The sequence below is a fragment of the Suricata suricatta genome, chromosome 4, assembly GCF_006229205.1.
Source record: "Suricata suricatta isolate VVHF042 chromosome 4, meerkat_22Aug2017_6uvM2_HiC, whole genome shotgun sequence".
Classification (NCBI taxonomy): domain Eukaryota; kingdom Metazoa; phylum Chordata; class Mammalia; order Carnivora; family Herpestidae; genus Suricata; species Suricata suricatta.
Genome location: NC_043703.1, coordinates 76,878,047 through 76,905,988, shown reverse-complemented (window position 1 = coordinate 76,905,988; position 27,942 = coordinate 76,878,047). Strand labels below are relative to the sequence as shown.

General features: G+C 38.3%; 1 protein-coding gene across 9 annotated transcripts in view; it reads right to left on the bottom strand.

Moving 5' to 3' along the window:
• Positions 1-61: 61 nt before the first annotated feature.
• The window catches only part of XPO4 (exportin 4), a 125,317-nt gene continuing 97,436 nt past the window's right edge, over positions 62-27,942 (bottom strand). For 6 of the 9 annotated variants that reach the window (XM_029936977.1, XM_029936978.1, XM_029936979.1 and 3 more), the window contains 14 exons: positions 25,024-25,200; positions 24,274-24,416; positions 23,631-23,776; positions 22,690-22,867; positions 17,077-17,236; positions 16,454-16,623; positions 15,155-15,329; positions 12,338-12,631; positions 11,095-11,275; positions 9,909-10,027; positions 8,307-8,437; positions 7,669-7,786; positions 7,151-7,243; positions 62-4,697 (listed from right to left, as the gene is read on the bottom strand). In XM_029936977.1, the coding sequence (XP_029792837.1) occupies positions 4,500-4,697; positions 7,151-7,243; positions 7,669-7,786; positions 8,307-8,437; positions 9,909-10,027; positions 11,095-11,275; positions 12,338-12,631; positions 15,155-15,329; positions 16,454-16,623; positions 17,077-17,236; positions 22,690-22,867; positions 23,631-23,776; positions 24,274-24,416; positions 25,024-25,200 (2,283 nt within the window). In that variant the 3' untranslated portion in view covers positions 62-4,499. Of the gene's footprint in view, positions 4,698-7,150; positions 7,244-7,668; positions 7,787-8,306; positions 8,438-9,908; positions 10,077-10,124; positions 10,222-10,262; positions 10,357-11,094; positions 11,276-12,337; positions 12,632-15,154; positions 15,330-16,453; positions 16,624-17,076; positions 17,237-22,689; positions 22,868-23,630; positions 23,777-24,273; positions 24,417-25,023; positions 25,201-27,942 lie in introns of those variants that run through there. The other 3 variants (XR_003907742.1, XM_029936984.1, XM_029936983.1) reach the window with 3 other exon arrangements.

Below are 27,942 nucleotides of genomic sequence, written 5' to 3'. Positions count from 1 at the left end.
GTAAATATTTAAACAGTATACTCATCCCTGGGTCTCTTAAAAAAACTGAAAAGTCTTTATGTAAGTTTAAAATTTTAATATTTATAAATTTAAAAAATTTTACACGTGCTGAATGGTAGCAGTGCTAACATTTTGTGACCATTAAACCACAAACTCACTGCATGGAGCTTCTTTCTTTGTACAGAGAACCAAATCACAATACCAGTATTTGCAGTTTGTCATAATTTTATGTGGTAAAAGACACCATGCCAGGAAGCCTGGGCTCAGAACACACTTGAGGTCAGATCCTCATCAGGTACATAGTGCAGATACAGTGTAGTTTTAATTTCAGGCTAGAAAAATGAGCTATTAGTACATATCTGATAGCTCCTAATAGCTAAGAGGACTGAAAAGGAGAAAACAACATCTCTCCCCCGGTGAGGCGGCCTGGGAATAAGTAAGGAGTGAAGCCCCAGTGGGTGTGGAAGAGGAAGGTTTTGGGTGTGTCTCTGGAGTCTAATGTGCAAGCTGCACCTCGCAGGCACCACCAAAGCTGCCGTGGAGTATTTGTCTTTTCGAAGTAGAGCGCGCTACAGGCCAGAAACAGGGCACCCATCCTCTTTAAAACAGAACAGACGGCCATTATTAAATTTGTATCTTCACATGGACCAAACAGATTCTTTGGCTAAGTATGTCCTGGGTTCCCATTATAATCAGTCAGGACTATTTCACATTTTACACCTCTAAATTACACACTTCAAGTTCAGCCTGAACCAGGGCACTTCAAATCAATTTGAGCTCAGCAATATGCTTAATTTGGACGTTTGTTAATTTTAGAAAATCAGTTTTTAACTAATTCTTAAATGCAGTGTTTTACCAAATCGGAGAATATCCACTTAATTTTTAAATAATTTAAAACATTATTACATCCTCAAATCAGCTATTCTGTTTTGTAGAAGAATTTAAAGAAAATGATGTTAAAAGCTTATATCCAATCAGTTCCTTATTTTCTGGTTAAAACAACAACGACACTAAGAAGTACTGAGGTTCCTTCTGCCTTAACAGCTAATATTTTATTCAGGAACCAATTATGATAATTATCCATCAGAGACAGCTAACTTAGTAAGGTTTAATGACAACTACTTCTAATGATAAGTGGCAAACAGAAACAAGTAAACTGTAACAGATGAGTCTTTTAAGGGTTCAACTGACACTGAATAGTAGGAGATTCAAACCTGAAATCCTTGAAACTGAAAGCCAGTTACCTTCAATACTTGAGGGATTCATACAGATATAAACAGAAATGGGATATATGGTGGTATTAGAAAGACAAAGAGTTGACATCTTGGTAAAAGAGAAAAGTTCAATCAAAGACAGTACGGGGAGCATGAAAAATTGCTGACTGAGGGGAAATTATAGAGATGCTTGGTTTTGAAGTGAAAACTGAAAAAGGTAGTAACCATCATATCTGAACAGAGTAATGTAATATAATTAGAAACACGGTTTACAATGAAGACGAAATTCTTTGAAAAATATTGCAGTTTTTTTTTGCTTTTTTTACATGTCACACTTTAAACCATACAAAAAACTCAATGCAGTAATGATAACATGCCCCCCTGTCTTCCAACAGCTTAAGACACAGCAGGCAGAAAAGACCCAGACAGCTGCGTTGAGGACACTGTCAAATACTGCGAAGCAGGTTAGCTACCCAGGCGGTCACCATTCAGACGAACTGTAAAGCAAACCTATCCTTTTAATAGCGTTACAAGAATAAAGCTCTAGGCGCAGTTATATGGATACAAATTGTGTAAGGACCAAGTCCTTAGTGATTGTGCCTTGGGCCTCTGTAGAGATTGTGCCCTTGGGAAACAAATGGGCAAGGAAAATAAAATAAGTCAAAGAATTGAAAACAGGAAGTTAAAGGATGCTATATATGAACAAAAGAAATTTTATAAAACACAAATTTCTAAAAATCATATCCTTGACAGTGTCCCTTTAACACATAAAAAGGGGGGGCACAAGTAATGTTTTTGTTTTTAAAACTCTTATAACAACTTAGTTTTGATAGTAAAAATCAATTTACTAGAATTAAGCCAGTGTTCTTTATATCCACTGGGCCAAGAACATTAAAACAAAGCCCAAAAAAACTAGAGTCAATAAACATAGCCAGTGACAAAACTGGACAAAGTAAAACAAAAGACCCCAAAACTAAACAAATATTCAATCAGGCAAACATTAACACAAACACCCATTAAAGAAGTCTTAGCCACTGCAACTAAAGTGGTTTCTCCATTACCTAGAAAATGGGGGTTGCTTTTTCCTCCAGTTTGCCACTTATCAACCTTAAGGTGATACCGGAAACCTTGTTTGGTCCAATCTGAAGTAAATCTCACTTTAATTGAAACGAATCTAATGAGATTGCAGTACTATAATAAAACCTGGGCAAATTTTACAAATATACTTATGTCTAGAAAGAAGTTATTAAACACTGACACCTTTTTATTTGCCAAGGTATTTCTTTCCTACTCATCTTTACTTATAATAATTTGATTTTGGTTTTGATTTGATTTGTTTTGTCATGGCAGACCTACCCAGTCAGTTGTGTATTTCAGTGTCCTTTGGCAATGGGACTATTCTTATCAAACACACAGATACACACTGCTCACAACTCTTAAGAAAGCATGAGGGGGCTGGGAAACACAAAACATCAAGGAAAAGTATTGCCACAAGTTAAGGGGAAAAAAAGAAGAAACCTAAGAATAAATGCACTTGTCAAAGTGTTCTTAAAAATACAACATGTGGATTTCATGAGGAGTGATGCTAGTTTTTTCCTTTTAAGATGCTTTTGCTCCACCTCATTTATTAATCAACAGTAATCGAATTAAGAGTTCCGGCCTCCAGCTTGCATTCACTCGTGTCTAACATCACCGGAACAGGCTGGCTATAAGGCAGACGCTCCAGACTGTTAACTGGTAGTAGCACAGAGTTACACATGGTTGCTCACAGCAGCACTGTGAAGGTGCGTACACTAGACGCCATTCAGATCTGGACTACGTTCGAGGGACAGCTGAGCCTGCCGGTGTCATGGACCCAGCAGCATGGGCAAGCCCAACCTTGCCAGCGCAGCGTCAGGGAGCCTGGCTCCGGGTGCCGTGCGGAGGGCGGAGCCTCACGAGCCGGCAGTCTCTAAGTCGCTTCTGCTTCCGCCACGTAAACTGGCCAGAGGAATTGAGCGGAGCTCGGCAGCAGATACAAGAGTCCTGATTAGAAAAATCAAACTAGAGGACCTAAATAGGAATTTTTTAATCTCTTAAATTAAATGTACACAGTTCTTGTGAAATGAAGAGAACGTCCACTCAAGCATAATTATTGCCCCAAATGCCCCAATGTATAATAGTCTGTATGAATCAGTAATTCACATCCTTTAAAATAGTTATTGCTTAAGCAAGCCATTCAGAATAGATTATTAGCCATGTTCTCCATGGCTGAAGAGAAACATACCCAAAAAGTTAGACTACGTGTGAATGAGACTTTTCATTTCAGTCATAAACCCAACATAAATACACGATCAAAAGGGCACCAGGTTCATAGCAGCTAACACTCTTAACCAACTCTGAAGCATCAAGACTTGATTTCTTACTAAAACAAATCTCTTTTTTGTATTTTCTTCTTAAAATTAAGGCAATGAAATGGCTACAGTTCCTAAAGTTCGCTTTATGGAACAAAAACACACACACATTTTCCTCCTCAAGTTCAGGCATCAGTTTGATTAGATACCTGTATCACACAAACCTGCAGCACCAGGCTGATGTCACAACCAACAAAGAACAAGAAGATTTGTCCCAGAGGCCAACAAACGTGGTGTCTGTGCCCCAAGAGGCCAGCAAACACCGGTGTTTCTTTTTCCTGCTAAATTAGAAACCCTATCATCAAAGGGAGGAAAAGTCTGAAAGCACAAAACCTCTTAGGAGTTTCCAATGTCTTGTGCATTGATTCAAGACTTCTGGGGTGGCAGAAGGGAGGAGCCTGTAAAAAGGAAGAGTCCAAGGCCCAACAAGCAGAAACTCTGACTTGGAGGGTCTACAGTTGGGCCCAGGAATCTTTCCAACCAGCTCAAGAGATGCAGGTGTCCTGTGGACAACATTCTGAGAAACAATGCTGGGCATATGTCCTTTGTATTTAACAGAAAATCTCAACTTTGGCTAGCCACCTAATGTTTGAAAGGCACTGAATGTGCATTTCATGGTGCCCATAACTGTTTGCACATATACGGAATTGAAAATCTTAAAATCAACATTTAAAATCTACAAGACATGTATGACAGATTGCGGCTAACATCCAACAGCAGAAGCTGACTCAAAAGTGACCTCTCCTGATTCACTGTGCTAATGTTGGACTTTCAGGCTCTCCGAAATCCAAAACGGCCAAAGAACTGAAGAACAGGACAAGACTCAAGTCAACTTTCAGCAATTCAGTGCACTTTGCAGAAAGGATCTAAATTAAGCATAAAGTTCTATTGTTTATTTTACACAAAGGAGACCACCAACATTTGCCATAAACTCTTCTAAACTCTTTAGGAAGGCCATCTTCTGCTTCCGGTCCAGCGTCGGAGGAGTGCTGCTTGCGGTGAGCTTGTTGAAGGCGTCTGCTAATCTCTGGTAAATGACCGGGTCTTGCTGACTTGACAGTAATGTTTCAACCAATTCGGAATATTCAGCCTATTGAAGAGATAAAGTATAGACATAAGAACACGGAGCTTCCTCAAATGTCACACAAGTAGATCCTATCAGGTATTAGACTGTGGGATTCTGAAAGGCAGGGTCTGACAACAGCTCTTTTTCTTTTAAAATGCAATTGTCATATAACATTATACTAGTTTCAGGTGTACAACACAATCACTCCATATTTGAATACACTGTGAACCGATCACAATAGCTCTTTTTAATGATTAATATTTACTGAAAGGTCGCTCTATACCAGGTACTGCTCCTAACAATGCTATGAACAGCGGTACAAAAAATACTGTTATACTCCTGATTCAGAGATGCAAGTACTCATATATAGTAATTAACATCTCTAATTTCATACTTTTTAAAAAATGTTTATTTATTTACTTTGAAAAAATAAGAGTGTGGGGGAAGGGGCAGAGAGACAGAGAGGGAGAGAGAGAATCCCAAACAGGCCCCACACTCAGTGCAGAGCCCGACACGGGGCTTGATCCCATGACTGTGAGATCCTGACCTGAGCCAAACTCAAGAGTCAGACACTTAACTGACTGAGCTGCCTGGGTGCCCGGAGACCACTGTGCTTAGGCAAGACACAGGCTGTTGGCTCCAAAGCCAGGTGATTACCCACCTCGCTGTGTTGTCTCAGGTTTCAACTACATTCATCATATTTATTTGGCATTTTAGGCATAGCATAAGTCTGCAATCTGACTTTCAGGGGTTTCCCAAGGCACACTGCCAGCACAGTTGTGAGGATGGCACACCTGCACAGAGGCAGCCAGTAGCTGCCTGGAAGGAGGTGGCATACAGTGGGAGGGTGTATGTGAGTCCCTCCTCCAGGTGAGAATGGAACACTCTGAATGTGCAAGGGCAGCTCCAAACCAGCGCTGGGCCCAGCAGCTCTGGGAGAAAGGGCCTCATAACTACCGGAACATCGGGGTGGGGGTGCGTGTGGAGTGCTTCTATCTTTAAATTCCTCTATAATAAAGCCTTATACAAAAGAGAGGGTGTGGGCCTAAGGGACGTTCAACCAAAACAGCTTTCTAAGATAAGCTCTCTTGGGGGAGGGGGGTGCGCGCACAACTGGTTTGATACTCTTTTTCATTAGCTTCTTGGGATATAGTAATAGACCAAAAAGGTGCAATGAGATGTTAACTGCATTTGGAAAAGAAGAGCAAGGCACAGGATGCCATTCCTGACCCCGAAAAAGGAACCAGGGCAATCACCCAAAATGCCTCATCCAAGAGACAGACCGCTCACAGACTCCAAATCATTTCCCTATTCAAAAGACATGGTGGTCCCTCGGGGGCCAGACCCGCAAGATCTCATATACTAGCCAAACCTAAAGCTTGTTCTCTTTTTTACAATTTGTAAATATGTTTTTGTTTTTTTAAAGGCATCTGGGATGCAATGGCTTATACATATAGGAACAAGAACTGTATCTTTTTATAGTGAGAAACAAGGAAGTAAAATGACAGAAAAAGGCCACAGACCTGAGATGGGCGCCATCTGTAGAGAGGACAGCAAGAACTCAAGTCCCAGACTACCTTCAGTTTGGAGTGTAGATGGAAGGGAGTCTTTAAGTAGGGTGAAAGGTGTCAAAATCCTTTCTTTATTTAAAAAGGTAAGTAAAATCAAGCCCCAAGTGCTACTCACAGCAAATGCAATGGACTCTACACACTTTGGGCGAGGGGTGGGGGGGCAAAGCTTTTACAAAAGAGCCAATCACTTAGTCATGCTGGAATGAGGGCGTGTGCTTGGGGGTGGGGGTAGGGAGATCAAATAATGGGGAAAGGAGTGCTGGGAAACTAGGGCAGCTGATGATCTAATGTTCTTCTCATACACTTGATGGACACCTCTTCCACTGGAAGAGGGAAGGGACAGGTGACATAGTGTCCCTTTTCTTCCATCACATTAACCCCAAACAGTGAGTGAGTGCTTCAGAGTCTTTAAAGGATTAACAAAATAAAATGAAACAATACACTCCTTTCCACAGGGTAATATGAAGTCATACATTTTCCATTCTGTGACAGGAAATAACACACAGTTGACTTCTGCGCTTTCTCAAGGCAGATCCTCTGGGTCCCCTCCCTTACAAAACTGCGGGTTCCTCAAGGACAGAAACTATGCCTCTATGACTCTTCCACGTTGATTCTTGGTTCCAAGCACACTTGTTTACAAGGACAAGCTCTGGGGCAGTGATCATTGCAAAGGATGATTCACAACATTGGAGAAGGGAAAATACATGCTTATTCACTGAGAAACAGCTTGTCAAAAAACTAATGTGGAAGTGAAGAAATACACCCTCGCTGCACCAACTGAAGCCCTGAGTCACAGGTTCTCTAAGAACAAGGAGTATCAAAGGCCCGCCTCTGCGTCAACAGTTTCCTGGCTGGGGGAGGTGGGCCTGGGAAGAGACTCTCAGTGAAGAGACTTGTGTCCAGTACCTGATGCAAGCACACCAACGTGTAGAAAGCTTCCCCGGCCGCAGTGGTCATCTCTGTGTTGTGCTTTTGCAAAACCAGCATATCAAAAACCAGCTGAAAGGACATAATACAAAACCTCTAAATAAAAACATATGATGATCATACAGTCTCCCAGTCCATCCCTATTCCAAAAAGACAAAGAGATAGTAGGTGTTCTTATTAAGTGAATAAATCTGAAAATGAAATAAGACAGCTTTTACAACACCCAATGATTTCTAATAACAGATGTTGTTCCTTATTGTGACATGTCAAATCATCAGTTGACCAGACTGTTTGTTACAGCTGCCATATCAATTTTCAAGAACACAAAAGTGGAGAATACGGTATCCAGGGAATTGATCTCCAGAAAGTACAATAAACAGAAAGTAATTCTTTCCTGCTTTATGACTACATAAGCATCTCCTCATTTGAGCGAAGATTTACAGGCACCAACTGTACTAAAGCGGATGGTTTTATGACGGGCCTCCCAAACATCTCACCTTGAGAAAGTGCCGTGTTGCTAGGAAAAGAGGGGACTCCGTGTCTCGTGCTTTGGCACACTGTTCAGCTAATGGCGTCAACGCTTCCAGGCAGAGCTGGCAAACCTCCGAACTCATTCTGATCAGGAAGGTCAAGGAACAAACTAGGTATATTTAACTTATTAAAAAATTACAGCTATTATCAAATTCTAGGAATGACTACAGATAGGTGAGTACATTAGTGTTCAATATGTTTACGGCATTATATGTTAGGTGACAAAAGGTTTCCAGCGTTTCTGAGAGGATCTCAGACTGTAGGTTTCTAGTGTTTCTGATCATGAGCACCCAGCTGATAAAAAGCCTTATTACTCTCTACTACCAGGTAGCTGAGCCACAGACTCAGCAACAGCACATGGCATTACTAACTGGGGCTCTTAATGAAAGAGTGACTTGGGACCAGGCACCAAATGCCTTTGGGATTAACCTGTGAAAGGAGGACAAGATGAGGCAAACTGATCAGAGAAATACAGAATTAGGGCAGTCAGATAAATGCCTGCTTTCTTAAGAAATAAAACTAAAATTTTTAAGAAATTTAAACATTTCTTCAGGGAAGATCCCCCCCCCCAAGTGACAAATGGTGATGTTCATTTAAAGGATATGACGTCATGCCTAGTTCTAGAGAGTACATCAGACTTTTAAAAAGATCTTCAGGAAGCTGTGGTATTTTCTCAGGAAAAATCTCACAGATAAATGTGATTAATTTGTAGTACTGATTACAAAGGGTTGGAAACTGAAAAAGAAATATTAAATATTTAGATGTTTAATGATATAGAATTTCTATTTTCATTAATGCAATAAACACAGGAAGAACCAAACTTGTAAATATAATGATTTCTTTTAAAACAACCAAGATACAGAAAACAAAACCAAATTAAATATAAAAATAAGTTACAATAAAGGAAATATTCTAGTAATATGAAAATATACAGTAGGAGCAATTATCTTCTACAGTTAATAAAAGCTACAATAAATTCCAGATAGTCCTATTTACCTTGAAAAAGTAGACAAAGCAGCCAAATTTCAAATTATTAAATGACCTATAATTAAAACCCCTTTACAAATGTGTTTATTTGATTTCCACCATGTTAGAAAAATACAGGAAGGTAATACAGATTAAGACTATGCATGGAATAGAGCATTCACTTCTTCACACTTCCAAAAATTAGTTGGAGAGTCCTGGAAAACTTAAGTAAAAAGTAGGCAATCTACAATTTAGCCCTTCTTAAGAAAACATACACCTCTATGTTTAATGGTTTATTTCATGAGAACTGCCCCCTCCCTCCAAAACCAAACCAAAAAAAACCTAAAAGCAAAGCAATATATAAGCTTCCTAAACTTGCCTATCCTGCTGGTGGCCACATGAACAGAGGCCACCATAGTCATCTCCCAAAGACGCTTGTCAAGGAGAGAAACCTGCGGTCCCGGCCCGCTCTGTGGGCCTCTGACAGCACCGCCTACTCCGCAGTGCAACTTCTAACCACTTCTCAACCTCTATTTTCTTCCTTCCCACGACCGACCTCTCTTTCCCTCTCCCACTCTATCTTGTGTTCCACACACATGTGCACGAACACACCTCTCTCTTCCTTCTCACCGTCACCCACTGTGACAGCTCAAGAAAGGGACTCCCTTCGTCTGCAGTATTGAGAGGAGGAGAAAGGGCAGCCTCATCACCACCACAGCCTCAATACTGACTGAGGACAGCAAGACACGGTGTCGTCAGGACGCACACAAATTTAAACAACTGTTAGTCTTGGTTTCTTACCATCCCATTTCTACCTGGGGTTGCTGGAAAATGCCTTCTGCTGCTCAGTTTTTAAAATCTGAGAATGATGTTCAAAAGCATGAATTGAACACACCTAAACATATAATTTGATTTGCTTAATGACGAATGAAGAGGGAATCAAAACTGTTAACATTAGAATTCAGTTTCTGAAAGATTCAGATTTTTTTCCTGTCCCTAATTATCAGTGCACACAGGACTCTGGGGCAAGACTAAATGAGAGCACGAACTGTGTATTGAGCTGCATGCGTGAGCACGAACGACACACAATGGGAACCTAGATCCTGATCTTCATGTGTACTTAACAGGTAAGCAAGTGCTTAAACCTCTTTAATTAAATCAGAAGTATATTCTTGTCTAAAACATCTCTGAACGCTGAGCACACGTAGTTTGGATTTTCATGTTCACTGTCCTTAATTACCTTCAAAAGATCCTGTGACATCAGAGGCAGGATTAGGTTCACGCCGTAGAGAACGACGTCAGCTGCAGACACGGACCTGCCTGCCGCCTGGCCCGGCTCGTGTCCTCTGAACACCTCATCTAGTGTGACACAAAGGTGGCCTCAGAGTTAGAGCTGCCTGTATTCCACCTTCGCGAGAAAGTGACAGAAGATCAAAACCCCTAAGCCCAAACACACCTACGAGTGGACATCTGGTCAGTCTTGCCCTGGGTCATCCTTTTGTATTTCACTTTTCAGGGTCCCTGACGCAGCATTCTGTGTTTATGTTATTATTCTACAAAGATAAAAACTAATGCTTCCTGTTTGGAAAGGTAAAATCTATTCTACTGACACGGAAGTTACAGTGTGAGTTAAATAATTTCCACAGTAATGTCTATTTTCTCTCTTATGTGTGTGAAATTTTTCTCTGCTGAAGAGAAATGGGGGAAAACAGACATTAAAATGTTATAGAAAATAGTAGTTAAAAATAACAACCAATATTAAAGACTTACTAATCCTTTAAAAATCCTTAATCCATAAAAATGCATATAAATTAAGAATCCTCCTAAGACCTAAACAGGTAAGTGAGCAAAATCCACAAACATCTATCAAGCCCAAAGCCCAATAGAAAACAGTTCATTGCAATCATTAATGAAGTAATGGCAAATTTTAATGAATACTTTAAAAAGTTTTTTTCAATGTTTATTATTTTTGAGAGACAGAGACAGAGTGTGGGTTGGGGAGGGACAGAGAGAGAGGGAGATACAGAATCTGAAGCAGGCCCGATGTGGGGCTCGAACTTATGAGATCATGACCTGAGCCCAAGTGGGACACTTAACTGACTGGGCCATCCAGGTGCCCGTTTAATAAATACTTTTGATTCATTAAATTAAGAATGACTTTTAAATAAAAACCTTTAAATGTTTTTAAGTTTATTTATTTTGAGAGCAAGAAGGAGAGAGAGCTCGATTACGCCTGAGCAGAGAGAGACGGGGAGAACCCCAAGCCCGCCCGCACCGGGAGTGGAGGCCTACTTGGGCGTCTGTCTCAGAAAGGTGAGAGTTGGGTGTTTAACTGACTGAGCAACCCTCTTTATTTAGTTTTATCTTCCTTTGCCTTAAAAAAAGACAATTAAAACAAAAGTTAGAACCATCACACTAGAGCTTACCTGTATCACTAAAATCTATGAATTCTTTTGACAGGAGGTTAGTGAGAAGTTCCATAATAAGAAGCAGGTCCTGGTACTGCTCTTCTTCTGCTGTAACATCTATTCTTTGCCGCCCTAAGTTATTCTTAGAATATACTTGCAGCAAAGTAAGGCAGGCTTCATAGAGGTTCATAGCTTTGGACTGCAAGAGAACATGCATAAATTATACTTAGTTGGGAAAAAATATAAACCCTAAAAGAAATTTAAAATTATAATCTAATACATTTACTCTGGATCCCAACACTAGTTAAAATATAACTATACTTGTTTTAAACTATTATAAAACATTAAGAAAAATGAAACAGCATATATTAAGGATTGTAGTTATATTTTAAAAATTAGGAGTTTTCTAACAAAATTTGACACTGACTTTTTTGTTCATTTTATAATACATACATACTAGAGAGATAATAAGATTTTGGCAACACAACTGTCTTACTTCTGCTGTGTACCTTCGTGTATAACATTTATTATTTTAAGACCTAAACCCGTTTAACTTGCAAGAGAGAGACTACCAACCACGGTCTTAACTATCAGAGTGGCGATGGCCAGCCGGCCACATCCTGCACCTGTGTCTACATCTGTAACATTTATACAATCACCTCACTTTCAAGCAAGTACCTTTGATCTAACAACAAAAAAAATTACAACTCAGGAACCCACATGAAATGATTCAAAAGACTTATGCTAACCTACACACAAATACAAATATATTCCTTTAAGGCAGTTTTAAAACAACTTTCTAAATAATTTCTAAATAGGATAAAAAGTGCACCTGTGCTTACTGATTATAAAAGAATTTAGCGTGTCTAAATTATACATTTGATTTATAAAGCAAAGATACAAACTGCCATTTAAAATTTTAAGCCTCAAGAGTTTCAACACACAGAAATTGATTAAATTTTTCTACGAACTGTCTTACCAAACATTCCTCAATTTGAATGACTTTGACTGAATAAAATATTATATCTCAAAGGAATTACTAACAGTTTTAGGGCAGAACTGACTCTCCTCCAATAAGCCCTCCAGCCTTCCTCTGGATTTTGAGTTCTTCTGGAAAGTTCTTAAGTCTTTTTGAAAACTCCTCTGGAGGTTTATTATTATATTATTTCAGACAATAGTCATTAAATTTAAAGCAAAGTATTTATTTTGTTATGCTTTAAGGAATTCTAATCCCAAAGAGAAAGAATTAGAGAGCGCTTGCCTCTCCCAGATAGCATATCTGTTTATGTGCAACTTCAACAAAAACTTCTATTATGAGGTTGACAGTCTCTGGGGTGTTTTTGTACACTTCCATCAATCCGATGCAATTGGTGAGGAAGTCCATCAGAAAATTAAAAAGAATTGCCACATTGTCAATCTGCGTAGCCTCTGCAATACCACACAGGGCTTCCAGCGTGGCCGTGATTTCCTGCTTGACTTCCTCTTGCTGACACATCTGCTGAAAGTTTTCCTGATTTATCACTCTTAAGAACCGCTGCTGAAGGGGCTGAAGAACCTACCAAAACAAAGCACAAATCTTCTAGAAGTTTGATTCACATGCTTCCTTTATTTCAACTTTACTTCCTTCCTCAACTTAAAATGGCGTAGCCACTATGGAAAACAGTAAGGAGGAACCCTCAAAAAATCAAAAACAGATTTACCATATGACCCAATAATTCCACTTCTGGGAATATATCCAAAGAAAACGAAGGCAGTAGTAACTTGATTAGACATCTGCACCCCCATGTTCACAGAAGTATTATTTACAATGGCCAAGACACGGGAACAGCCCGAGTGTCCACCCGTGGGTAAGTGAGTAGAAGAAGTTGTGGAAAACATGGAGTGGTGTATTTAGCCACACAAAATGAGGACCCCTTCCCTCTGTGACAACATGGATGAACCCCAAGGGTACATGGTAAGTTAGTCTGACAAAAAGATAAACACCATATGATCTTACTTATATGAGGAATTTTAAGACAATAAAATAACAAAACAAACAAAAATTTCCAACTTTCAGAAAAAGATCTGTAGTTATTAGAGGTAGGGGCTGGGGAGGTGGGAAAAGGGGGCTTTGAACTTCCAGGTTTAAGATAAGTAAGTACTAGGAGTGTAATGCACAACACGAGGACTGTAGGTAACACTGCTGTATGATATACAGGAGAACTGTTAAAAGAGTAGATCCTCAGAGTTCTCATCACAAGAAAATAATTTTTCTTTTGTTGTTTCTTTTTTATTGTATCTATGTGAGATCTTGGATATTGACTAAAGTTCTTGCAGTAATCATTTCACAACATATGTAAGCCAAACCGCTGTTCTGTACACCTTTTAAGCCTGCACAGTGATGTATGTCAATTATCTCGATAAAAGTACCTGCTATCATCTAACTTCCTGAAGGAATTCATGTTCCAAAAACCACAAATCACAGAACATGACTTAGTCAATGCCATTCACAGAATTCTGTCACTACATCTCTTTCCAGCTGATTAACCACGCCCCACTCCCCAAAAAAGATGAAATTTAAGTCTCTAAAGGGTCAGAGAGTAAATATAAACATTGCAGAATATGGCAACTCTGGCCCAACAATCCAATTACAATTGCAGTGTGGTACAGAAGCAGCCATAGATAAAATGTAAACAATTCAGCCTGTGTTTCAATAAAACTTTATTTATAAAGAGAGAGAGAAGGCCAGTTTTGGTCTGTGGCCTCCAATTTGCCAAACCCTGTTCTACATACATACAGCTCTGGACTGTTTTTCTCTTTTCCAGTTTCTCTTGGCATAGAGCATAACTTCAGACAGTCAGTCCTGCCCAAGTGAATATGCATATTCATGAAGGTATCTTAATTCTACTTAAGCTATACATCTGATAATACAATTATTTAAACTAGAAATATATGGTCAGCCTGGTTTTCCTTCTGGTCTGAAGTCACAGATAACTGCCAAATTCTGTTACTGTGTCCCTTCTCAGACATTAAGAGCACTCCAGTCACAGGGATTATAGGCCGACACCTATCCATACTGATAACTCTTGGTTCTTGACTTAAAGCTAATTTATATAAGGGGCACCTAGGTGGCTCAGTTGTTTAAGTGTCCGGCCTCAGTTCAAGTCATGATCTCATGGTTCATGGGTTCGAGCCCCGTGTCAGGCTCTGTGTTGACAGCTTGGAGCCTGGAGCCTGCTTCAGATTCTGTGTCTCCCTCTCTCTCTGACACTCCCCTGCTCATGCTCTCTCTCTCTCTCTCTCTCAAAAATAAATTTAAAAAAGTTTAATAAAACTACCTTAAAATTATTTTTTTTTAAAAAGCTAATTTACATAATGCAACATGTTCACAGTGGTTACTGGCTGAATTACGCCCTCCCACCCCAAACTGGTATATTGAAGTCAATATCTAGTACCTCAAAGTCTGGCCTTATTTGGAAATGGGGTTGTTGTAGATATAATTGAGTTCATTAATTAGGGTGGGCTGCTGATCCAATGACTGGTATGTTTACACGGAAATGCACACATGGAGAATATCATGTGAAAATGAAGACAGAGTTAGATGATGCTTCTACAACCTAACAACACCAAAGCATACCAGCCAACCACCAGAAATTCAGCAAGAGGCCTAGAACAGATTCTCCCTCACAGCCTTCAAAAGGAACCAACCCTACCAACACCTACATCTTGGACTTCTGGTATACAGAACTCCAACAAAATAAATTTCTGTTGTTTGCACCACAACGTTTATGGCATTTTGTTACCGCAGTCCTAGCCCTAGTGGTTAATGTGCACTTCCTTGTTCAAGACAAGGGGATATTTCATTGATTCTTTAGGCTCTCATTTGAGTTGTGGGCAAAAATGTGCCTACACTACAAAACGTTTGATAGAGTCCTCACAGGAGCAGATATGGACAAATTATAATATGGTATTTGTAAAATAAGAAGCTTCAACTTATTCCATTACAAGGGAAAAATATCAGAAAACGTATGGCTGAAATGTTTAGGTCCACAGTCTTTCATGCCACCACACAGGGGAAAACATTAGTCAGTCAACATACCTCTGTCCAGTACTGCTGTTTGGTCTCCGTGTCCATGTGTGCGAACCCCCCCAAGACGAGAGCCTTCATCAAGGTCCTCTGCACAGGGCTGGACAAGAAATTGAGAGGCGGGCTTCGACTTGCAAACTGCTTAGCTAAGTTCCACCAGTTTTCACACTGAATCACTAAGTTTGCTCTACAAGCAGAAATAACAAAACCTAAGATGTATTACATGTTTACCAAGTGAACAAAAATGGAAGTTAATTGTACTCAAATCCCATTAGTTGTTTGACAATGTAAACTCTGTTTACTCTAACAGCCTTAACTCTCATGGCTGATATGGATACTACAATTAAATAGTTATAATAAAATACTACATATGAAATGATTGAAACAGTACCTAGTAAATTACAAGAACTCAATAAATAAGAGCCAAAGCTAAGAGTAATAACAATGACATTCCTATGTAGGAAGAAAAATGTTTGGTTGCATCTGGGTGGCTCAATCAGTTAAGCGTCCAACTTCGACTCAGGTCATGATCTCACAGTTCGTGAGTTCAAGGGCCACACTGGGCTCTGTGCTGACAAGTTAAAGCCTGGAACCTGCTTCAGATCCTGTGTCTCCCTTCCTCCCTCTCTTGCTCTCTCCCCCGCTCCCGCATGTGTGGTTGGTGTCTCTCTCTCTCTCAAAAATAACATTTAAAAAAAAAAAGGATAAAAGAAAAACATTTCCAGAATAATTTGCAAAATTATTAAATTATCAAGTTTTTCTCATCTTTAATTTTATTTAAGTTTATTTACTTATTTTGAGAGAGAGAGAAAGAGCAGAGGAGGAGCAGACATACATGGAGAGAGAAAGAATCCTAAGCAGGCTCTGTGCTATCAGCGTGGAGCCCAAAGTGGGACCTGAACTCATTAACCTGCCCTGGACCAAAATCAAGAGTCAGACACTTAACTGACTGAGGCACCGAGGTGCTGCAAAACTTTTCTCTTCTTTAAAATGAATAATAGGAGATCTGAAAAAAATAAATGAGACTATTCTGTATTAAAGTGTTTTTAAAACTATAAATTACTAAACATATATGTTTCTCATAAGATTCCTTGACGCCAAATCCTTGAATAGTCAATGCAATCCTCATTTGTACCAAAGGAAAGCTCTATTTGTATTAATAACAATAACATGATATTGGCTATGTTTTTTGTGTTTTAAATACACTGGTCTCAAATGCAGGGCCTATTTGCCCCTTAGGACCATGTACCTGTTTGCCACTTCAAAGACTACACACACACAGTGTCAGCCTCCTATAATTAATTGGCTTACCTTTCTCTTCTTTCCACCAAAGTGACAAGGAGCTGCACAGTGTCATTTGCAAGGTCCTGCTCACTACTCCACACCGAGAGGTTACTGATGACCTTTTGTAAGAGGTAGCCAATAATCCACTGAGAACCTTCCGTGTCTGCTCCAAATGCTGTACTGAATGGCAGACTTATCTTAAAAAACAAAATATTTAAGGTCAGAAAGATCAGCTTAAAAAGAAATGCACAGAAAACTCAAATTGAAATTAGCATCTAAATCTGAAGTACTGCTTACTTTGCATCAATTTTGCACATGCATTCATTTCTGTAAGTCCAAAATAAGACCTCCTCAGTCCACTAACATCTTCCAGTGTGTGTTAACTTTACTCTCATTAACACCCTAACATGATATTTATACCAAATACAAAGCCATTCCCACCTGTAATCTGTAAATTAATATGGTTAAAATAAGCTGAATCAGATGATACGCTTGCTCTAAGGAAAGTTATTAAAATTGTACACCATTCATACAATTCTTTTCAATGTGGAAGATGTTCCGCTCTCAGTTACATTTTGATGAGAAAATCACTCTCACTTCCACAACTGTCTTCATCATAAATCCAAACAAAGTCAGTTTTATATTCTGACCTGATCATATAGTTTCTCATCCACCAGGAGGTAAGTCTTTGCCCAGCGTTTTAGAAACCAAACAATGTCTTTGCCCATCTGAGGGCTTAGTAGATGAGTGAGGTCTGCTCTTATTGCTCGAGATTCAACTTCTGAAACTCTCAGAACGGCAGATAATAGCCTGTAGGTATAAAAAAGAAGTCATTTACTCTTTCATTAATTTCACTAATTTTTTTTTCTTAAAAGTCCTTTTTGGGGCGCCTGGGTGGCTCAGTTGGTTGAGCCTCCAATTTCGGCCCAGGTCATGATCTCACGTTAGTGAGTTCAAGCCCCGCGTCAGGCTCTGTGCCGACAGCTCAGAGCCTGGAGCCTGTTTCCGATTCTGTGTCTCCCTCTCTCTCTCCCCCTCCCCACTCATGCTCCTGTCTCTTCTATCTCAAAAATAAATAAAACATTAAAAAAATTAGTACAAAAAGCTCAACTTGAAAAAATAAAGTCCTTTTTGTTTTGTTTTTTCAACTCTGTGAATTTAGGCCAGGCTATAACTTGGAATTTTCATCAGCAGGATTGTAGACAAAGGCCCCATTTTACTGCTGACCTTTCAGGAAGCAGGAAACGAGACTGAGAATCAGGGACAGAGACAACCTTCTGTGGCAGTCTCAGCATTTCCATCTAAAGGGGTTTTTCACATTCAAAAAGGAGAAATACATACAATTAAAAGTTCAGAGTAAAGGCTACATTCTTAAGCACTCCATCACTACTTAACTCCATGCTTAGCACTGTATATTTTTTAACATTTGTCATTTTGTAGTGAATGATCTAGAAATGTTTTAAATATTAAATCTTGCCTCTAAATCAGACAGTCCTATATACTTCCTAACTTGATTCTTAATGGTATTTTAAAATGAAAATCTTGCTTAAAAAAATGATCTGCGTGAGCATGCGCACTGTCCTCTCCACACTACATAACTGATATGACTGTGTGGTGTTAGCAGCGTAGCATGATATGCAGATAAAAGTCTTGTTCTGGGGGTGGCAGCAGGAGAGAACAGAATCAGAAGTGATGTATATTTAACTTGACTTTAGCTTAAAAGCAAAGAAGCAAAGGGTGTAACTGAGAGAATCCATTTTAACCTCATTTTATAGCTATCCTGCCAAGACAGGGATTCTGATCACCTCAAGTTTGGCTTCTGCTACTTCTCCTTACTGTTCTCAAGATGACTAAAATTATCTCCTTGTAATGAAATCTTACATTTCAGTTCTTTGTCAACTAGTTCTCTCAAAAGTACTAGATAATATTTATCACTCTGCCCTTTTGAAATAATTTCTTCCCTTGAACCATACAAGTCGTTTTTAAGATTCTACCCCCAGACCATCTTTTTTCCCCTACATAATATACATTCCTTATACCACAAGTGCTCAAAGTTTCAAAAATTATTTTAGGGTGGATAGGAACAAAAATACCCCAGGACCTCACATCAGATTTTTTCCCATAAGAATAGTTTTAAATGATATAATTTGCAGTCTAACAGAATTTGAATTAAATAATTTCAGTAACTTTCTAAACTTATGCACAGGAATTTAATTATCAGTGTTTTGATACCCACCATCATCCATTTGAAAAACAAGTTTTTCTTTAACAGTTGGAAGCTTAATACATTCTTTTTCTCCTTTAATTTTTATTTCCTGTCCTAATAGATTATCTTACTATAATACATTTTTATACTCATTTAGCTGATTACACCACATATTTCTCTGAAACAAATATGTCTAGTTATTGAAATCTAATTTAAAAAAAATTCCCAGTTACCATAAGACTTGGTTTTAAAATGTCTTTTGGATTGAGTTATCTACTGTTACAATACTTATTAATACACAATTGAGTGAAGTGTAACACAAATTTAAATTATTAAACGTAGGGGCGCCTGGGTGGCTTGGTTGGTTAAGCGTCCAACTTCGGCTCAGGTCATGATCTCGCAGTTCGTGAGTTTGAGCCCCGCATCAGGCTCTATGCTGACAGCTCAGAGCCTGGAGCCTGCTTCGGATTCTGTGTCTCCCTCTCTTTCTCTCTGCCCCTCCCTCGCTCGCGATCTGTCTCTCTCTCACACAAAAAAATAAACATTAAAAAAGTTAAAAAAAAATGTTACACATAAAAGTAAAATCTTATACAGTTGTGAATGCGGTTAATGTAGCAGGATTTTGTTTTTCCAAATTAGTTCATGCATCTGTGAAAAAATATTACTAATTAATAAATAAATCATTAAAAAACATTAGCAGCCATTAAAGTATGTATTATATTACTTATTCCCAGAATGAGACACAGTTGAGCATAATTTGATTTGATTCCTTTTTCATTTTTATAGAACAGAGAAAACCTGTTCACATAAATCGAAAAAGCATTTTTCAAATAGCAGGGTTCTTCAATTATTTAAACTTCTTCCTAGTTTTATGCAAAAAACCTCAAAGATCTACCATCAAAGATTATTTTTAATTATAAATATTAACTGGCAACTTGATTTCTTCAATGTCCTTTAAGGCACATGGCTGGAAACCTCCTGACTCATAATATCAGTGGTTATCCATTACTTAGTCATTCATTCCCAACACCACACTATTTGGCACTATTCCTTTATTTGGCACTCTGTACGTTTTTATATACCTGTCTATCTATCACGTTATGATTCAGAATGAGTAAGAGCTTTTGCCTTTCTTTTGTACAGTAGGAGCAAGGTACAGACAAGTAGCCCAGGAAGGTTAATTCTGAGCTCCTGGGGCCCTCCCCATCCCTTCCCGGCGTCTCAGCCCGGCCCCATCTGTCCAGCAAACTCCCCCGGGGCTCCCTCTGACACAGCCTCTCACTTCCATCTGCCACTTTCTGCCCCCACTTTCACTAGTGAAAATGCTTCCTAACCCGCCTAGTCATCCTTTAGACCCATCTTCTGTGGTAGAATCCTGCTTCTGCGTTTGACCAGTTCACTTCCCTATTTCCAATCCTCTTCACCAGTTTTACTCCAACCCAGCGCTGTCCCTCCTCCTCCATCTCCTCAAACACCTCTCCCATCCACGCTAACACGTGAGCCACACCAAACTTGCTGGTGCTTTAAGCCACACTCTCCGGTCCAGGCCTCTGCCTCTGCTTCTGCTGCTGCCTGGAGTGCATGCTGCACACTCCGACTCCTGCCTCAGCTCTGCGTGTCCAAACGCCGTGTCCCCCAGAACACCCATGACCCTTCCCCTGTCAGCACGCTGGGCGAACCTAGGCGCCCCTATCACTTGGACCGGACTCCCACCCTATCCTCAGATCCTGAACACAGGGAAGCCGAAGGAAAAACTCGAAGCGTTTTTTAAATTAAACTGTAGGTTGACATATAATGTTATATTCAAAACCTTTTTTAACTGTTGTATTTCTAATCTCTAATGCAACTTTAATTTCCCAAGTATGAGGTCTAAACATACTTTATATTTCAGACAGCACTCAGTTTCCCATACTTTACAAATTTATCTTGAATTACCTTTGCATTTCATAAACCAGAAGTCTGCAAAATGAGTCTAACAGAGCTTTTTAGTTTCTCACAACATCTACTATTGTCACTCTGATTTAGACCACTATCATTTTTCCCTTGGATTACTACAATTAGCCTCTTAATTGGTCTCGCTGCTTCCATTTTTGTCCCTCATAGTTTACTCTCAGTGCAACAGAGTAACCTTTTTGCATATAAGTTCTGCTCAAAACTTTATTTATTCATTCAAAGACTAAAGACTTTATCTGATATTCCTCTATTTCCCCTTCTATCTTCATCTCCTGATAAAATTCCATCTCACTCCGCTCAACCCACAATGGCAGTTCTTGCCTAAATATGCCAGACGTGCCACAGGGCCTGTGCATTACCTATTCACTCTGCCTGGAAAGCTCTTCTCCAGGCCTTCATGGCCTCCCTTACCAACTGCAAGTCTTTGCTTGCAAGTCACCTACTAAATAAAGCCTATACTGATTACACCATTTAAATTTACATATAATCCCTGAAGTCTATACTCCTAATTCCCCTCACTCTGTTCAGTCTCCTATGTAGAGCGCTTACAGTCTTCTAACATACTATTTATTTTCTTCCTTTCCTTCCTTCCTTCCTTTTTTTGTTCTTTCTCTCTCTCTGTCATTCATTCATTCATTCATTCATTCATTCATTCATTCATTCATCTTTCCCCTACAAGGAGCTGTAAAGAGGGAATGTCTTCTTCTGTTTTGATCACTAATGTAGCCCAAATGCCTAGAATAATACCTGGTACTCAATTAATTATTTGTCATAGGATAAATTCTTCAAGAAATATGAACTTCTTTAGTCAAACAAGGAATGTTTCTCTTATACACCTTTCAATTTCACATTAATTCTTTGGACTTTGAAAAAAAAGGTGGGGGGGCAATTTTTTTTGTTTTCCAGTCCTCACCTCAACCCTCCATAGTCTGTGCTCTCAGATACAAAAATATTTTGCTCCCACATTGATACCTGAGACTGGCAAAAATTGAAAAAGCACTGAAAATACAAGGAAAGCATTCCTGATGGTACTGCCCAGGCAAGAAATATGACAAAGAATATAATATGACAGCACCCTGAAATGAACTGCTTTTGAAATTAACATTCACCATGAATCAAACCAAAGCAAAAGCAATGATTTTCACAAGCAATTAACCTAATGCCTATAGTAATCCCAAAAAGAAGAGATAAAACTTTTCCAAAAGTAGAGAACTGATATTTTATTTCAAATAAGAAAATAAATAAAGGAAATAAATTCCTGAACATTTCCTTGATAGTTCATTTAAAAAAATATCCTATTTTCTACTACAAAGGTATAAACGATATCCATGTATTTTTGAATTAAAGTGATAAAGGGGACAGCACCCTGCTTGAGTTACTGATTCTACAATTGAACAAAAACCAATGTTATCTCATTATTGGTGTATCTGCCTGCAACCTCACTTTAAAGATACTGAAATTTCAAATGTCATTTTTAAATCCACTTTTAGGAGGATATTTGGTCTAGGTGTTTATCCTTCCTTAATTTCACCATTAAGAATTAACGAAAACTTTGCCACTCCTACTAGGAAGATCACAGCGACTTCTCATTTGAGGCACACTATCGTCTTCTAACTTTATCTGACAGGACACTGAAGCTTCACATATTCAGAACAAATATTTCAATTTTATAAGGTAAGAATCATAGATTTCCTTCAGAAAGCCGCTGAAATGTACTTTTAGCTTTATGAACAACAGATACTTGCTGGCCTCATCTGGTGCCTAAGAGTCTCATAGACTCTGTTTCGCTTGTTAGGGTGCCTAGGCTGCAGCAACGCTGCTTTCTGATGGCCAGGGACGTGTCCCTTCCAAGTCACACTGTACTCAGAATAATGTCCCCTGTGCCTTCCTCAGTACAGGATACAGCTGTCAATTCTCACCGGAGGGGCACTGCTCAGACATGCCGAGTACTTGCCATCCTTGTTTATTTCAAGGCTTCTCCAAGTTTTATTTCCTTTCACGTATCAGATTTACAACGTGGCCAACACAAGAGTCGTCTACCCATCAACTCAGAATGTATAAGACATTATAAATTACAAGAGCACAGCTACAGAGTTCATATTACCTAATCACAGAATCTGTTCTGTTGTACCCTGGGATGGAAGAAGCCTTTTCTCCTGGAGATCCCAAAATTTGAAGTGTTGTATTTATGTCAACTTCAGATGAATGCTTAATGGAATATTCCATTATTTCTGGAGGTATTAGCGGAGTCTCTCCCTGAGTATCATCAGCTAAGAGGTAGCCTTCAGTTTAAAAAAAATTAAAAATGAACACTTAACAAATCTACATTTATCAAATTGCACTATAAATGTTCTCAGTTTTATCTGATTTATATACATATTAAATTGATGTAAAAGTAAATTATAAATGTTAATGTTAATTTCAAGTCTGAGTAGAAACTATTTCTCAAGATAATTAACTCTCAAAATACAAAGGACAAATGTTTTATTCACCAGTTTTATAATTCATACTAACATGTAGGCTTTTTAATCTACTACCTTTAATAATTTTTAGTACTGTATTCTGTAAACTTAATAGGAATTCTATTATCTATATCAAAAATCAATATTTGGGAATGCCTTTTCCAAAATTAAGATGTTTTTCTTGATTATTAAAAACACAGAAACACTAATAGTATGGTTATAAAAGAAGACCCTAAAAGTCAGACTGCCTAGATTTGCATTCTGGCTCCAAAAATTAATAGCAGTGTGACCATGGGCTACTTTCTTAAATCTTTCAGCTTCTTCATTTATAAGATGAGGATAATACGTGGGCTGCAATGAATTCCACATAAGACATCTGGTATGCAATAGGCATTAAATATACATGTTAGACAATATTTTTAAAACTGCATCCATAGCTCTGTGATACACAGCATCTGTACTCAAATTTCATCCAACATTATGTATGGAATTTATTTTAACATACGAAGCTTCATCTAACATCTAAGAACTCTGAATTGCTCAGTTGTGGCAATTACATTTTAAAAAGAAATGAACAACCAACCTGTAACTAAAATCAGCCAGTGAATATCTTCATACAGATCATCGAGCATTTTGTTGTCCACAGTACTTGAGCCCGGTGACGCAAGTAACTGCTGCTGCTGCCGCTGTAACTGGCCGTGGAGCCTTGTTACTCTTTCTTCTAATAAACTACAGAGGGGAAAAACCCAAAGTTTCATGAAGTTCAATAAACAAAGATCTAGAACAAATTATATACATAATTTCCATTTATTAGACAACACAAATTAAGATGTTAGCACATACATGAAAATATTTACTGTAGTACACAACTGTTCTCACAGCAATACTGGAGCTGTGATGTATTCTTTATCACACAGAATTAAAACACTGCTTTACAAACAACCAAGTTTTACAACAGGCATTTGAAAACTGGTTTCCAAGCCTTTATTGATAGAGGTCACACCATTCTCGTACCATACTTTCCACCATCTCTGCCATCTATGCTGGAGTGCTTGGGCTCCATATGTAAAAGCCAAGAAGGCAATCATGAGTGTGTTTCTGTCCATTTGTTCCGTGCGCTGGGGCACGGGGCGGGAGTGTGTGAAGTCTGAAACACTTTAAGTGCTGTCCAGGGAACTGTGAATAGACAGTATTTGCTCTGCGGGGTTTCTCTGGACTATGTGTACCTTGTCAGAAGAGGTATGCAGTGTTCTGCAGCGATTCTTCCTAGCATTCCTACACTGGCTAGCTGATCTGAAAACTGGTCTCGATCATCCTCTTGAAGTTCACTTATTTCTTCTTCCTCACGAGAGGCCACACCATTGGCAGTCTATTAGCAATGAAAGAAATAAACAGTGAGGAGCTGCACTCCTTTGTTGAAGAAATCACGCATTCCTGTTGCAAATAACTTTAGTGCTTCATACAAGGAGAGTTGGACAGAGCCAACCCAGTGGTCTAGGGCCTGCTGTCTGTGTTGACAGTGCTAGTTGTTCAAAAAAAAAAAAAAAAAGGAGGGAAGGGCACAGAAGACAAAGAAATAGAAGGAATCGTCCCACAGTATACATATGTAAACACAACACACTGCACTCACAACCTACCTCCCACCCCAAAGAATTTAACTTCTGTGACTGAAAAGATCGGACGTCTTTAAGATTCATGGTCCTCTATATACAAGAAGTCATTGATATCACTCAACCACTAGGAAGACTAGGTATATAACTGAAAACTGAAGAGAAACGGGGTAACTATGAGCAGCACCCCACCAGTATGAATTCACTTAGACAACAGGATTACTTTCGGTCTCTAATGCTCTCAGCAAATCTTCTCAAGATTCTCCCCCTAAATTTCTAGCATTATACAATGTATAACAGGATAAAAGAGACAAAACAGAGTTATGATAAAATACACTTTTACTTACAATCCAGCTTGAAACTCACCAAATTCCTCGTGCCATCTGGAGCAGCAAGGTGGCACTGAATATAGGAATTGAAAACTTGAACTGCATGTTGGGTAAAAAAACCCTTATGGAAATGTTTGTCGTCTTGGACCAAAGTTAGCCAGGATTCCAGCAATTTGTCATAGGCCTCCATGTACACCATGTCGTCTTTGTCAAGCTGAGAGAAAACAACACTCATAAAGCAAGTGGCTACAGAAATAAGATGGGGATTATAAGAAGAGTTCCACAATTATACAGATAGTTTTATGAGTTTTTCCTTTAGCAAAGGTTTCCAGTTATTAAATAATCTAGCTAACTGAGCGCATTCTAAAATTAATCAAACATTGCAGTAAGAATGTGTAGGCTTTTTATTAAACCTTCTAAAATCTTCTTAACAATCTAAATAATTCTTAAGCAAACAGAAATTAGTGTTTACTTTTTTAGAAAACTAGTTGTTCAGTACTTTGTGAAACATGTATTTTTCAAATAAAATTCGTATTAACATTTCTCTGTAGTCCAGAGAACTGTTAGAATAAAAATACTAAATGTGTACTTACTATACACTTTTAAATGATTTTAGAAACAGTGAAGAATGATGAAACTAGACTGGCCTAAGCATATTTAAGAATATGTAGGGAGAATTTCACAGATGTTAAAACTTATTAAATTACCTTAGGACATTGTTTTCATTTTCCCATTCGTTCTTATGTAAACTTGTCACAAAAATGACTTAAAATTTAAAAAAATTAATGTTTATTTATATTTGAGAGAGACAGAGACACACACATACCAGCGTGAGCATGGGAGGGGCAGAGAGACCCGGAGACAGAATCCGAAGCAGGCTCCAGGCTGTCAGCTGTCAGCACAGAGCCCAACACAGGGCTTGAACTCACAAACCATAAGATCATGACCTGAGCCAAAGTCCAACACTTAATCAACTGGGCTTCCCAGGCACCCCTAAGTAGTGATATTCTTAAGAGTAAAAGAGGGAGTCCTAATACAATTATTATTTAACACCTGGAGGGCCTGGCTGATGTAGGAAGGAAAAGTTAGAGTAAGTCCAGATACTGGAAAGAAAAGTAAAAAACAGATGATTATTTGCAAATGATATTCAGAAAAAAAATTAAACTTAGAACTATTAGAATAGTTATTTGGTAAGGTGGCCAGATTAAAAAAAATAAACCCATTGTAACATTTCTTTTACACGAACAATAGGTTAAAATTGGGAGAAAAGATCTCACTTCATTAGGGAAAAAAACTGTAGGAACAAATTATAGAGCACTTCAGACTGAAATCTACAAAGTCAAATTTACTGTTAAATCCAGGTAAGCTTATAGCCTGCATATCTCAATTGCGATTTTTCTCTAATCTTGACTTTCTATTCTTATTTCTGATTTTCTTTTGCAAGTTTTAAATGATTATTTCATTTTAAATGCCACCAGAAATATTCTAAGAAACAAAGAAGGTAATGAAAACATAAAATAATCTCAAATATAGTTTCAACTGCTACGCATATTACCCTTCCTCCTTCCTCTGGAACATAGCCCGTCTTCTAAAGGCTGATTCATTCATGGAAGAGCGGCTGTGAAGAACTGCCTAATGTAGAATGAGGCACCGTTTGAAGGGTTACCTGAACACAAAACTGACTTAAGAATGTCTACTTAACAGCAGAGCCACATGGTGACTTATACAGAAGAATATCTGGGAGTGCTCGGTCAGTTAAGTATCCAACTCTTGATTTTGGCTCAGGTCATGATTTTGTGGTTCATGGGTTCGAGTCCCACATCTGGCACCAACAATAGCAGGGAGCCTGCTTGGGGCTTACTCTCTCTCTTGGACCCTCCCCCACTCTCTGGGCAAGTGTGTGCACTCTCTCTCTCTCAAAAATAAACTTAAAAATATTTGCTGCAGTGTTACTTAAATCAATGCCAATAAATTTATGAACCATTCCCTTAATCAAGATTTCTAATGCTAATCAATGACATGAAAAAATGCTCATAATAATATAAATAAAAAGTAATGATTTTGTTTTTATTTAACAAGTTGAACTGATGATATGCCTTAAAATTTGGAAAAAATACATGAAAACATTAACAGTAACAGGTTTCATAAAGTGAAACTAAATCTCACTACTTGCTTTCTCAAAAAAAATTTTTTAAACAATTATTGAACATTAAATGTCCATATGGAGGGGGGTATTTTATAACCCTATGTGTGAGTAAAGAGATGCCAAGAAAGTGATAAGAAATATGGGACTTATGAAGAATTTTAATTTGATATACTGTTTGAATTACTTTTACCAATTAGCATGTTCCATTTTTACCACATTAAAATTATATTCTTGAATTAGGTAACAAAATTAAAATTATAAATCTGAAAAAGAAAGAAGAAGTAAAAACTTATAAAAATGACATATTCCTAGAAAAAAACTGTGACTTGGTACATGGATCAAGGAAAAAAGGAAACCTGGATACTCCCACAATTACCCATATAAAACTTTTTAGTTTATGTAAAAGAAACACCAGGCTCAGTAGAATTACTGAGATCTATTAAAAAAGGTGAGATCTATTAAACAAGAAGAAAACAAAACAACCTATTTTATACAAACTAGTCCAGAGAAGAGAAAAATAGAAAGCACTGGAGAGTAATCTGTAGAACTGTTGTGATTCTGACAACAAACAAAGCCAGCTGTTCATAAAAGGCCATGATATGTGATCTAGTTCGGTTCAACTCAGATGCAAGGGTAGTTTTACCATAATTTAGTTCATTAACAGATGAAGCAGAAATGTACTTAATAATATTCAATACTCATTCATGTTTTACAAAAGGCTATTAGCAATTCTGATAAAGGACAGTTCAAAAACCTAGAGCAAACATTATTCCTAATGCTGAACCAGAAAAGATATCTTCTATTACTACC